This window comes from Passer domesticus, chromosome 1, assembly GCF_036417665.1.
Source record: "Passer domesticus isolate bPasDom1 chromosome 1, bPasDom1.hap1, whole genome shotgun sequence".
In the NCBI taxonomy this organism is placed as follows: Eukaryota; Metazoa; Chordata; class Aves; order Passeriformes; family Passeridae; genus Passer; species Passer domesticus.
In genome coordinates, this window is record NC_087474.1 from 4,570,345 (window position 1) to 4,583,700 (window position 13,356).

The window sequence follows — 13,356 nt, forward strand, 5'->3', positions numbered from 1 at the left end:
TAAGAATACATGAATCTCAAAAGCTGTTTCTCTTCTGGTTGTATACTAGATTTTTCTCAGGAAGTTATGTCACAATTGTGAAATATTAAGGAGATTTTATATCATTAAAACAAACACATGACTTTTAATACTTGGGGAAAAAATACTTAGTTCTGTTCAATATATAAACTTTATTATATACTTTTCTAAAAATACGTATATATTTTTATCCTATCCTGCCAGGATTTCATTGTGCAGGAAGGATGCATCCACAGGGCTGTATTATATAGAGAAAAAGAAAGAGAAGGCACAGGGAGAATTACACTTTCATCAGCTGGCATAGATTTGAGTAACAAATGCTGTTCAGATCTGTATTAAAACAAACTTAATGATGAAGGGGTCTCAGTGTTGCTTGACTTTAAATGTGCAAGATTAATTTCTTGGTTTTGCTATTTTTCTATATCTATTATGGTTTCAGGCATTTGAAGATATCCATATACACAAGAGAGAAAGAATTCAAGCGATATTGGCATTTCTCGACAAAATGTTCACTTTCATCTTTGTTCTGGAGATGCTCCTGAAGTGGGTGGCTTATGGCTTCAAGAAGTATTTCACCAATGCCTGGTGCTGGCTGGATTTCCTTATTGTAGATGTGAGTTTTGCCCTTGCTCTTCCTACACAGCATTAGCACAGAATCCCTGATTATTTCCTGGATTTAGATTTCCGACCTTAACCCCTGTAGCAACGGTGTCAGGATGTTGTACTCCTGGCACAGAAACCATGGTTTTGTTTGTTGGTTGGGGTTTACTTTTAACAGAAATAAAGGAAACGGATGACAGGATGTTGTTAATACATTTCCTTTGTCTCCCCACTCAGGTCTCTCTGATAAACCTCTTTGGCAGCACCTTTGGCCCCATGAAATCTCTCAGGACTCTGCGAGCTCTGAGACCCTTGAGAGCGCTGTCAAGGTTTGAGGGAATGAGGGTAAGACTGCAAAGCAAAGCTTGTCAGAACTGATGAGCACATAACAGGTTTGACTCATCATTGTGTCTTTATGAAGTTCACATGTTCACCCTGAGTTCAGCTTAGGAACTATAAAATAAATTTTTAAAGAGACCCTTGGTTGTGCTCTTCTGTATTTGGGCATTTCTTATAGACTTTCCTGGAGTGATTGATCCAAGTACTGTTGAAATTAAATCTGGTCTAGGTGGAAATTTGTTCCATTGCTGCTCAGACATTCTTGTGTTCCTGTCTTACTGAGGTAGGCAAAAATAAAGTAGAGAATAAGAACTGTGAGCACAATTATAATTTTTGAAATCTGATAGCAAGCTAACTCAGAGGAAAGAGTCACTTCAATTTTGAAAGATTTTACTGGATTTACAAAAACTGTAGCCTATTAAAGAGTACTTTGCTCAAATTATTGTTTCAAATAGAGTTCCTTCAGAAAACAAAAGTGTTTGTCTGTAGAACATTAGATTTTCTTTTCCCATCAAAAGAACACATTTATTTATTATTTTTTATTCTGCAAGTGAGACTGAAAACTCTGTGGTTGCAATCCTGACACTGTGAAGACAGAGAGAAATGTCATTAAATTAATTAGCAGAATGTATCAAAATTTCCATGTCTGGAGTAAATTTTTATATTGAAACAGGTAATGTCATATTTTCTGTCTTGCTATGAAGAATGTGTGTGGCACAGTCTTAAAAAAGTCTTCACAAAGCCTTTTAATTTTTCTGCTGGTCCATCAAGTTTTTCTTTGCTACCTCACAGATGAGTTCACTGCCTTCACTATTAAACTCAAAAGAAATGTTTCCACCATTCCCTTCCCCAGTTTTTTCAAAGCAATCTTCTATGTCTTAGCATGCATTTACAATCTGCATGGACCACTTTTCTGTGGTTGCACAGGAAATGCACCTGGCTTATGCTTATAGACCCCAAACACAAGCATAATCCACTCAAAATAAATGAGGCAAATTACTAGTGGAGAATTATTACTGGTCCATTTAAGAACTACTTTTGACAGTCTTAAAAATAGTCCTCTGCACAAGTGCTCATGGATTAATACTTCAGAAGTTTTATGTTAATAAAATCAAAAACAAAGAGACAAATGGACTCTGTCCTATTCCAAAAATAAGCGAAATAATAATAAAAAAGGGTGGACTTACATTTTAATAGTGGTAGGGTCTCACAGCAGACCAAGAAATATCAACTATTGCTTTGAAAGCCTAATAGATACTAAAGATACTGTTCAAGGTCCCCCTGCCAGCTGTGACTATTGTGACTGTGACTATTTACATAGAAAACATCAGGTTTTTGTTTGCAGAGATGACTAAGTGGCTGCTTACAGATACCTGGTCTCATCCTTTTTCTGAAGCATATTTTTCCTCTCCCATTTCATCACAGGTTGTTGTCAATGCCCTCCTGGGAGCCATCCCCTCCATCATGAATGTTCTGCTGGTCTGCCTCATCTTCTGGCTCATCTTCAGCATCATGGGAGTGAACCTCTTTGCTGGGAAGTTTGGAAAATGTGTCAATATGACAGATGAAAATGCCGTACTAGATAACAACATCAAGAACAAAACAGACTGTGGCATGTATAACAACACTGGAAAAATATTCTGGGTCAATGTTAAAGTCAATTTTGATAATGTTGGCTCTGGCTACCTGGCCCTTCTTCAGGTGGTAAGTGCTGCTTGTCCTCAGTAGCCAGCTCTTATCAGATGGGCTTGACCTTTTGTTAATTCCTAACTCATCTCTGAGGGTGATGCAAAGAGTGAAATATCCTGCAGCTTGCTCTCCCCTTGTACTGTAAATCAGGGCAACCCCGACCAAGGGGAGAAATGACCAGGTGGACTCCATTGATATCGGAAGGCTAATTAATTACTTTATTATGCTATATTATTCTATACTATATTACACTGAATCTGCACAAGCACCCAACTCAACTGCACAGAATCTCGTGACTGTCAGCCAACAATCCTGACACTCACACAAGTGGATTCAATTGGTCAATGAATCAAAACACTCACACCAGAATCCAATTACCAATTCCCTTCAGGTAAACCATCTTCCACAATTCATTCCACTTGTGAACAACAAGAGGTGCAGCAGATAAGAGTTGTTTTTTCTTTCTCTGAGGTTCAGAGAATGTGAATCCCATAAAAACCTTGGCAAGTTGTGCCTTGCTTTTCTCTGTGAAGAGAAATGCAGCCACACTTGTAGCTGGCTGTTCATGCACACAAATGGGGAAAGGGGGACAGATGAGACCCTGCCATGACTTTCCAGGTGATAAAGGAACATCTGGTGGGCAAGTGCCGTAGCAGGCTCCAGCAGTTTCATAATTCTGAGAGCTTCCATCTCAGAAGGAATTCTGGGGCAAATAGTGACCTTTTCTGTCAAAATGTGGATGTATTCAGACATGAGGGTTGTATGGCCTTTAGTGCCATGCTGGTGAAGGTTTGCTCTGTCAGAATCCTAGGATAAAGCGTTCTGTCTCCCCCTTGGAGAGCTTTCATATCCTAATGAGGTTGAGAATGCCACACACAGCAGCAGCCGGAGCTGGGTGCTTTGTGCCTGTGAACATAGCAAAGGCTCTTGATCCAGTCACTGTCATTTGGATTAGCAAATTATGTGAAGACTTTTAAGGTCGAAGTTCAACACATTTTCCATAATCTCTCATTCCAGGCAACATTTAAGGGTTGGATGGACATCATGTATGCAGCAGTAGATTCACGAGAGGTCAGTCATTTAATTCAAACCATATTTTTTGGGAATGCTGCTGCTTCCTGCAAATGCAGTATTCATTTTGCACTTTCACATCTGTTTGTCAGTGCTAAATACTGCCAGTAATTATTTTTTGTCAGATGATGTAAACATTTAATCTGCAAATGACTCATCGTATCCTAAATCTCATCTGTTGCAATGGGGAAAAGTGTTTCAGCTCTAGATCCACCCACTTAAACAGAACAAAGTGGTATGACTTAGTAAGGAAAGAAATTGAAATGTAGAGGATGTCTTCATTTCATCAGGAGTTCAAAGGAATAAAAGAATTTTAAAAGTATTTTAATATTATAATATTAGCAATATTATATTTGAAAATAGAAATAATATATTAAAATATGAAAATACTAATAATAGTATTTTCATATATTGATTTTTTTATATGTGTGTTTTAATGTTTTTCTGCTTTGTTCTTCAATTTGAAAAGTTATTTTTTCCTCTTCCAATTTTGTTTTTATTCATAATAGCCATCATAGAAGTTTTTTGCTAAGAAGAGAAAAAAGACAACAAGTCTAGGCCAGGAATTTTAATGGCAAGAGCTTGGAATTTGACTTCTAAGTAGTGTGTTTGATTTTTCATGTACTGAAAAATTTACAGCTCCTGTCCTTATTGGAAGGAACTGAACTAGTGCTTCTGCAATGGCTGTGGAAGTCATGTCAAGAATATTCAAACAAAATAGTGTTACGCACTATTGGTAGTTTTAGATTTAATTAATTTAATTTTGTGGCAATTAGCAGTAAGGCTGTAAATCTTAGTTCCTCCTGGAATCCATTCTTGAGAGGAGCTTCAATATGAAGATTATTCTCGATTGGGCCCATGTTGCTGTATTGTTTTTTCTTAAGTTGCTTCTCTTTCTTTCAGAAAGATGATCAGCCAGAGATGGAGAACAATCTCTACATGTATCTGTACTTTGTGAACTTCATCATCTTTGGGTCTTTTTTCACCCTGAACCTCTTTGTTGGTGTAATCATTGACAACTTCAACCAGCAAAAGAAAAAGATAAGTGTATTGGTTGTGCTTTGGAGAACAAGGTCCTATACAGGGAATCTAAAACTTCAGTTGGCATTTACCAGAGTTTTAATAATTAAGTTACAAGAAATAACTTTCTCCTTTCTTTTCCTTGTAACCTGAATGCCTAGATCTTCCCCAAACATTTCAAAGCCTCCTAAAATTTCAGTCCTTTTGGGGAACTCAGCATGACAGGAGGCTCCTTATTTAGAAAGCGGTCTGCTATGTGATTTGGATATTCAGCAAGCCCAGCACAAAAGCCCATGGAAAGATTTGGATATTCAGCAAGCCCAGGGAAAGATTTGATCCTGTCCATGATTTTTGTTTGCATGCCTTTTGAGTGAGCTGAGTTTCACACCAAGACTTATACTCTGTGAATGGCTGGTTTGTGCCACTGATTTTGTGGACACAGTTACATGATATGAAATAAGAGCCAGTAACAGCAAAGTGTAAAAAAGGAAGGAATGTCAGTTTCCAGAATTTTAGACATTTTCAGTACAGTAGTTTTGCTCTTCACCAAATAACAGTGACATTTCTTTGTATACTTAGGTGGGGAAGATATCTTTATGACAGAAGAACAGAAAAAATATTACAATGCAATGAAAAAGTTGGGATCCAAGAAACCTCAAAAACCCATTCCAAGACCCTTGGTAAACTGAATTCTTCACTGGAAAAATGCATTGCAAAAATGAAATTTAATTCACTGGAAAGTGTATATATTTATATATTGCATATAAAATATTCTTATTGGCTTTACATTGATACTCACACGGTGCTCTAAAGTCAGTTCCACACCAAAAAGATGACTGAATTATTTTACAGGTTAAATATTTATTGAGTTCTCTGCCTAAATGTTATTGGGTTTTATATTCCCTTTGGAACTGATAACACTTCAGGATAGGAATGGATTTTTAATGTCATTTTTGTATTCTGCCTTTCTCCAATTTCTCCCACATCATTGTAGCTGAGTGACTTTGCAATGTAAGAATTGGAAATGTTGGAAGCATGTATGGATGAGTACTCCTTATTTTCATAACTGATGTCAGAAGTTTTTTTTTCCCCCTCTAGAACAGATACCAAGGTTTCCTTTTCAACATTGTAACATCCCAGATGTTTGATGTTGTCATCATGGGTCTCATCTGCCTCAACATGGTCACAATGATGGTGGAAACCTATGAGCAAAGTGAAACGAAGACAAACATCCTCAGCAAAATCAATATACTCTTTGTTACCATCTTTACTGCAGAATGTGTGCTGAAATTGCTGGCTCTGAGGCAGTACTATTTCTCAAATGCCTGGAACATATTTGATTTAGTTGTTGTTATTATGTCACTTGTTGGTAAGTAAAATTGTCTTGAAAATTCTTTACTATATAAATTATTATTTTTTGAAACAAAAAGATAGTTAAATTTTGTTAACTGCAAATAGTCATTGAAATGTAAGTCATAATACTGTGAAGTCTTAAGGAAAAAATAAGCAAGTCCCCTCAAGATTATATTAAATAATATTAAATGAGATTCAAGACAATTCCTTTAGTAAAAGTGTGTATATATTTATAACGGTTCTTTAGGTTTTTTTTCTTCATCTGAAATACAGAATAAATAACTCATCATAGCAGTATCATATTACATGATAATTTCCATTGTCACAGATTTAGTACCAACTAAGAAATATTCAATCAGATCAGTTGTTGGGTTTTGTCATCTGTGGTTTTTATAGATGACTGAAATATATAGAAAAATAGGAATACTGGAATATGTATAAAGTAGGAAGACTGGAATTAGATTGTAGCCTGTAGAATTCAGGCATTGCTGACTGACAATAAGGGTTCTCACTTTGTAACACAATAGAAAAGATCACCAAAAATGTATCAGTTTTTAGTTGAAAGGATTGCAGTGGAAGAATGGGGTAAAGAGGTTGCAAATTTGAGCTTCCTGCCAATTTAACTATTCCCAGGGCTAGTACTGCCCCAGCAACAGGCATTTAGGGCAAGAAGGATATTTCAGTTCTTTACTATGACTTGTGCCTAGAGTAAGTAAGATTTCAGTAAAACTATGGCTCTTCCTTGAGAAATTACATTTCTGGATTGTAAATACAGAAAAATTTATCCAAAGCAGCTGCACTTAGAAGAGACAAGCCTCTTCTAGTGCTATTAGGTGTCATTTATTTCATTGAAACAAAGAAAAGATAACATCCATGTGTAGCTCTGTCCCTGAATGAACCACAGGCCATTGTAGAGTGGCATGCACATCTTCTATGTTCATCACTCTGTTTGCTTCCACATGTCATGCCTTTATTACCTAAATGATAACCATGACATTGCATTATAATTTGTTTTCTTAGTTTAGCTTTGTAGTGTATTTGAAGACAAATGTAGAAGATAACTTGAATTAGCTGAAATATTCATCCAACCAGAGTCAAAGAAAACCATCAGTCATCAAGTGTCAACTGATACAGATATTTGAAGTTGTGCCCAGAAAGTTCCTTGTCATCTTTTGTGCAACAGGGACTGTCCTCTGATGGCTGAAGAAAGTAGTTCATAATTGCTGATTTCAACAACTGTTATTTCAATTCAGCTTCTCCTAAAAGTTATTCTGGTAGGGCTTAGTAAACACACATCAGATATTTTTGAGCTGTGAATATGTTATCATTCCAGCCTCTTTACTAGTTAAGGAAAAATATGATGTTCTAATGAGTTGTTATCCTCTCCTTTTCAGCCTTACTGCTTTCCAGCATTGGCAAAGCCTTTGAACATTTTTTACCACCCACACTCTTCAGGGTCATCCGCTTGGCCCGGATTGGCAGGATCCTGAGACTCATCCGGGGAGCCAAAGGAATTCGAACACTGCTCTTTGCCTTAATGATGTCCCTTCCTGCTCTGTTCAACATTGGCCTCTTGCTGTTTCTTGTCATGTTCATTTATGCCATTTTTGGCATGGCTAATTTTGCCTATGTGAAGATGGAAGGTGGCATTGATGATATGTTCAACTTCCAAACCTTTGCTAACAGCATGCTCTGTCTCTTCCAAATCACCACGTCAGCTGGCTGGGATGGTCTTCTCAGTCCTATTTTAAACACTGGGCCACCATTCTGTGATCCAAACATAAATGGTACAGTGGGTGAATGTGGTAAACCTGCCATAGGTATTATTTATTTTGTAAGTTACATCATTATATCATTTCTCATTGTTGTAAACATGTACATAGCAGTTATTCTGGAGAACTTCAATGCTGCCACTGAGGAAAGTGCAGAGCCTTTAGGGGAAGATGACTTTGATATCTTTTATGAAATCTGGGAGAAGTTTGATCCTGAGGCAACTCAGTTCATAACTTTCTCTGCACTTTCAGACTTTGCAGATGCTCTGCCCAAGCCTTTGTGTGTACCAAAACCAAACAAAGTTGAACTCACAGCAATGGACCTGCCTCTAGTCAGTGGGGACAAGATACACTGCTTGGATATCTTGTTTGCTTTCACCAAGAGGGTGTTGGGAGATTCTGGGGAGCTGGATACTCTGAAAGTACAAATGGAGGAGAAATTCATGGCTGCCAATCCATCAAAACAATCCTATGAGCCAATATCCACTACGCTCAGCCACAGGCAAGAGGAAGCATCAGCCATGGTGATCCAGCGTGCCTACAGGAGCCACCTGCTGCAGCGCTCTGTCAGACAGGCTTCCTACCTGTACCAGCACAGAACTGGGAGCTCGGACACTCTGGGAGATGCTGCTCCAGAAAAAGAAGGACTCATTGCATCTATGCTGCGTGCAAATTATGGTAGGAGTCCTAACAGGTCTGAAACATCGTCCTCGGTGTCCATCCCTCCGTCGTATGACAGTGTCACAGGAGAGAGTAGTGGCAATCTCATGGTTGAGAATGGAGAAATGGACAATCAAAAATCTCCAGACATTAAGTAGTTAATTGGTGACAGAGCTGTTAAGAATATTTTTAAATTTTCACAGAAGATGATATTGTAAATACTTGTCAGCAGAGGCAGCTTCCCTATGAAACCAGGTCCGTTGATTATGGCAGCTGAGAGTCGTGGCCCTTGGCTCTGCTGTGCTCAGTTTTCTTCAATATTTTCCTAATCAGAGAAAGGTTTTGGATCTGTTTGATCGATGCAAAGTGGGTCCCGGAGTACCTGGGTGCTGTGACATGTTCACAGCAGTGACAGGCAACCTCAGCTGATATTTCCTCTGTACAGGAAGCAGAGAAAAGTCCAAGCACCAATGGATCTTCTGGAGAACAGAAAGTGAATGTCAATATGAGTATAAATTGAGGAATGGAAAAGTGCTAAGATTTATTCCATTCCGAATTGCTACTATCATTATAAACCTGTTTAGCAAATCACTGATGATTTTTTAAATTTTTTTTTTAATGTTTGGGGACAGATGTACCACAAACATAGACCCTGCATGATCCACAGATATTCCACAGTGTAGTGGACTTCTTCCCATATGATCGAATTACAGAATAAACCATGGCATGTATGTTATCATAGTTGTGTTACTGAGGTTTAATTAAATAACAATACAACTCTTAGTATTACAGAAATCATACTGAGCAGAGAAAAACCTTGCTTTATGTTTTGCCTGTGAGGATTATTTTTTTTTAACCCGATTTCCTCTGGCAGTGAGGTGAAGGCAGCTGTACCATCAATCACCCCATAAAAATTTGTGTTTATCTCATAATTTCCTCAAACTTCTCCTAAAGATTGAGTTTTGTTCAAGTTCATTCTTGACAATGTGGCAGAGAAGAGAAACACAAATAACATTGGCTGGAAATTGGTAATATTACTTCAGCCACTCCCTTAGACACCAGAAACCAAGGCCAGGGAGCTCCACATGGGACCCACCATGTCCTTGGTCACGGTGATGAACATCACCCATGACCATGGATGTGTCCCTTTGGATGTAGGAGACTTTCTCCCTCCTGCCTGTGTTTCTCTGATGGAGAACCAGCTTTCTCTCTCCTGCAAAGCTCAGAAGAAACCAAATTATGAGTAATGTAGGCAATTAGGGAATCTGGGTTGAAGTACTTGGGTCTGGGGTTAATGTAAGCCTAAGGATGTAATGAAAAATTCCACTTCTCATGGAACTACATGTGTAGATGGGCTCTCATGGTTTCTCATCTCACCACATTTTCCTTATGAAGTATTTTATCTTCATGTCTTTATACTTCTCAGAAAAACACACTCCCAAACACTACTTACTCTTTTGTCCTCTGTACATTTACTTTGGAGTTATGTCCAGCTGATGAACTTTACTGTCTAAGGACTGTTGTGTTTCCCTTTGTCATGTACTAATGTAGTCACAAATTACCCCTGACATTTTAATTTCTTATGTACACTAATATCTTTAAGGTTTACGATGCTTTTTATTTTTCATAGTTGCAAGGTTGCAGCTCTGTGATCACTGTTGGGTTTGGCAGGTTCTGGCAAGGCTCAGGTGAGCTTTTCCCTCCACACTGATTTCAGCCAGAAAAGTACCCAGTGATTGATTGGGACCTGCTGTGCACTTGTTTGCAACCTGCAGCAAGTTTTCTTCTCTCTTGAATGCCCCTTCTCCCTGGCAGCAGTTATATTCTTATGTCTTGCATTGCTTTCTCTTGTCTTTTCCACCTCTTCAGATTGTGAGCTTTTTGGACAGAAATTCTCTTTTACTATGGATGGTAAATTACACTGAGACTTTGTTTTGAGTTAATATTGTCTGAAGACTGATGCAAATAAATATTTATAGTACCTTTTAGTTTCATCTGTGGTATTCCCTTAACTTCTCCCTAGCCATTCCTGAAATGGTAGCACCTTTAATTAGTTTTGACTAATACTCCCTCAGATTTTAATGTGAAACTGTGTTATACCAGAGAAGTCAACAGCTCTGTGCCTTTAGGACCCAGGGGCTGTATTCCTTCAAATAAAAAATAAATCTAACAACTATAAAAGAATTAATGAAAATAAATGGATTTATTTGGCTAAAATTATTTTTAACCACTTTCACAGCATATGAACAACCACAGCTGAGGAGCTGACTACATGGCACTGGTGGGATGGTGTTTCCCAGCTCCAGCCTGTTCAGTGTGAGCTTCCCAAGATGTGCAGGATGCATTGAGGAGCAGTAATGAGCCACATGCATCATTCTCATGGATTTGGGTGTGCACTGAACAGCCCTGGTATCACATCCTCCCAGGAGATTGCATTAAACACATCCATACCTAAATGTGGTGTGACTCATTTTTGCCAGTTTGTGTGCCAGGAGAAGTATTTTTTTTTATTGTAAGAGCAGTTAATTGTTGGTCAGATATACACAAGCATCACTGATGTCCTTCTCTCTGGAAAGGCCACCCTGAAACGGAGCCAGAGTTCCACCAATGCAGGAGATCAGATGCCAAAGTTCATTTGGTACCCTAAGTGAATTGTTTGCTGGTGTAGGACATGATAAGTACCCTCTAGGATGAATTTTACCTTCTGCAGAAACTCTGAGTAAAGCTGATCCTATTTTAGGGAAGACAGTTCCCTTGCCATGTTCTTTAGTCACAGAATCAAGGAATGGGTTGGGTTGGAAGGGACTTGAAGACCATTCAGTTCCACCCCTTGCCAAGGGCAGAACATCTTTCACTATCCCAGTTTGCTCCAAGCCCTGTCCAACCTGCTCTTGGGCACTTCCAGGAATGGGGCAGCCACAGCTTCTCCCGGCACCCTGTGCCAGGGCATCACCATCCTTTTAGCAAAAATATCTTATGTCAAAGATGAACCTACCCTCTTTAGTCTAAAACCCTGATAAAAAGTCTCCCTCCATCTTTCTCATAAACCCTCTTCATGTAAAGAAGGGCCACAAGAAAATTTTCCAGGCTACAAAGAGGTCCCAACCATTTGGGAGATAAAATTCTGAATATAAGCATGGCAGTTAGAAAATGTGCCCTTGGAAACAAATAAGAGAACCTTCTGGTTCTCCTCTGAGCCTCCTAATTTTGGATTCTGCTGATGTCCTTACAAACATCATGCTTTTCTGCAGTGGCAGTGTGATATACTTATTTCCAGATGAATTGCTTTCATTGTTTGGTCATTCAGAGCAATATTTCATTTGATTTTAGTCATTATTTAATCCAGGCTGCATTAACAGCCTGATCTCTTTAACAGTTACATCTTCCATAAACTATATATCACTTAAAATTTTTACCCCAAATTATTGCATTTCTAAAGAGGTGATTAATTAATAAAGACAAAAAAAAATAATTTGAGGGCTGAGAGCTTTTCCCTCTGCCAGCCCATGAGAAACATGAGCTCAACAACATGTTTGTTCTTTTAATAGTGACGTAGAACAATAAATGTATGAATGAATGACATGAGCATTCCAGAATATCTGTACCTCTCTGTAATGGGCTTCATTTTACCACCTAAACCACACACATTTTCATAGGAAATCAAAGTAATAGAAAATCCTTTAATAATTGCAAACTGGTCAAAAGTGTTAAAGGGGGTAGGGGAAAAAAAGAAAGAAACTAATGAATAAGAAGCTATTCTCTTCAGCAATATTTTCTTCAGGACCTGTAGCATAAGCTAAACTGACTTTACCATTGAGACTATCATTAATTGAACCATGTGAATAATTTAGATCAGTGTTTCTCAGCTCTTGGGCAAATTGACAGAGCTGCATGAAACTCCACTTGTGCTTGAAAGAAAGGCAACATTTTTTCCTCCTGTTCACCAGGGATCTTTGCAATTCTACAGTTGTGAATTAAAACTAGATCATGCGCTGGGAAGCAATGCTAGGATGAATAATAATGTGTGATATGAGAAGAGATTCAAATTTAGTGTTTTCAGAATAAATAACAGCTGAGAGGATGCATCGTAACTCCCAGTAAAAAGGCAGGTGGGAAAATATGAGGAAAGGAGAAAAATGTTTAAACGACAAATAGAACAGTCGGGGGAAATTAACTTGTAAATTAGAGGTGGTTTCTGTTCTTCAGAGGATGGAGTCACAAAACTGATTTTAGCAGGAGCAGAGAAGCCAGTTTGACTGGAAGTTAAACAGTTACAGATATTTTCAAGGTGCCACAGCACTTTCAAGGGGATCTGTGATCCAGCAGGCCCCTTAGTTCCTGCTCAAAACTATCTCAATTTAATAAAATTAAGACTGGGATCTACATCTGGACAGGGAAACTTGTTGAATGCTTCCTCCTAGTGGTTTTTGATCAAAATGACATTTTCAATGTAAAAAAAAAAAAATAAATTGGGACATCTCTCTCAAGTACAGAGAGTGAATCCTGAACAGATAAAAAAATGCTAATACTGAAAAAGCATTAGCAGGAAGTAGAGAGCTGGGGAGGGGTGAGAGTGGGGAGGAGGGTTGTGCTTAAAGAAAGCTGCAGTTTAAAGGTCAGAAAACAAAATGAGTGAGAATTTCCAGTGTAAAAGAGAATGACACCATGAATAGAAAGTTGAAACAGTAATAAGTAAATCATTTGCTATATAAGAAATAAGAAGAAAAAGTAAAGAAGATATAAGCTTGGTTTAAAATGAGGCAGGGATTAGGGTTTGGATAGCTTTAAAGTTTATCCATCTATATATAAAATAAATATCAGGTAAATAATCTCC

At 38.1% G+C, this 13,356-nt stretch overlaps 1 protein-coding gene and 1 long non-coding RNA gene across 2 annotated transcripts in view; one reads left to right on the forward strand and one right to left on the reverse strand.

Annotated features, from left to right (window-relative positions):
- LOC135304181 (sodium channel protein type 5 subunit alpha-like) overlaps positions 1-9,261 on the forward strand; it is a 41,665-nt gene extending 32,404 nt beyond the window's left edge. The window contains exons 21-28 of the mRNA XM_064426421.1: positions 458-631; positions 856-963; positions 2,383-2,661; positions 3,664-3,717; positions 4,621-4,762; positions 5,317-5,417; positions 5,836-6,106; positions 7,485-9,261. Of these exons, the coding sequence (XP_064282491.1) occupies positions 458-631; positions 856-963; positions 2,383-2,661; positions 3,664-3,717; positions 4,621-4,762; positions 5,317-5,417; positions 5,836-6,106; positions 7,485-8,680 (2,325 nt within the window). The 3' untranslated portion in view covers positions 8,681-9,261. The remainder of the gene's footprint in view (positions 1-457; positions 632-855; positions 964-2,382; positions 2,662-3,663; positions 3,718-4,620; positions 4,763-5,316; positions 5,418-5,835; positions 6,107-7,484) is intronic.
- Positions 201-2,993, reverse strand: LOC135304389 (uncharacterized). The gene is made up of 3 exons (XR_010365814.1): positions 2,644-2,993; positions 2,331-2,488; positions 201-1,235 (listed from the first exon to the last, which is right to left on the reverse strand). It is a non-coding gene; the product is annotated as an uncharacterized LOC135304389 (long non-coding RNA).
- Positions 9,262-13,356: the final 4,095 nt, after the last annotated feature.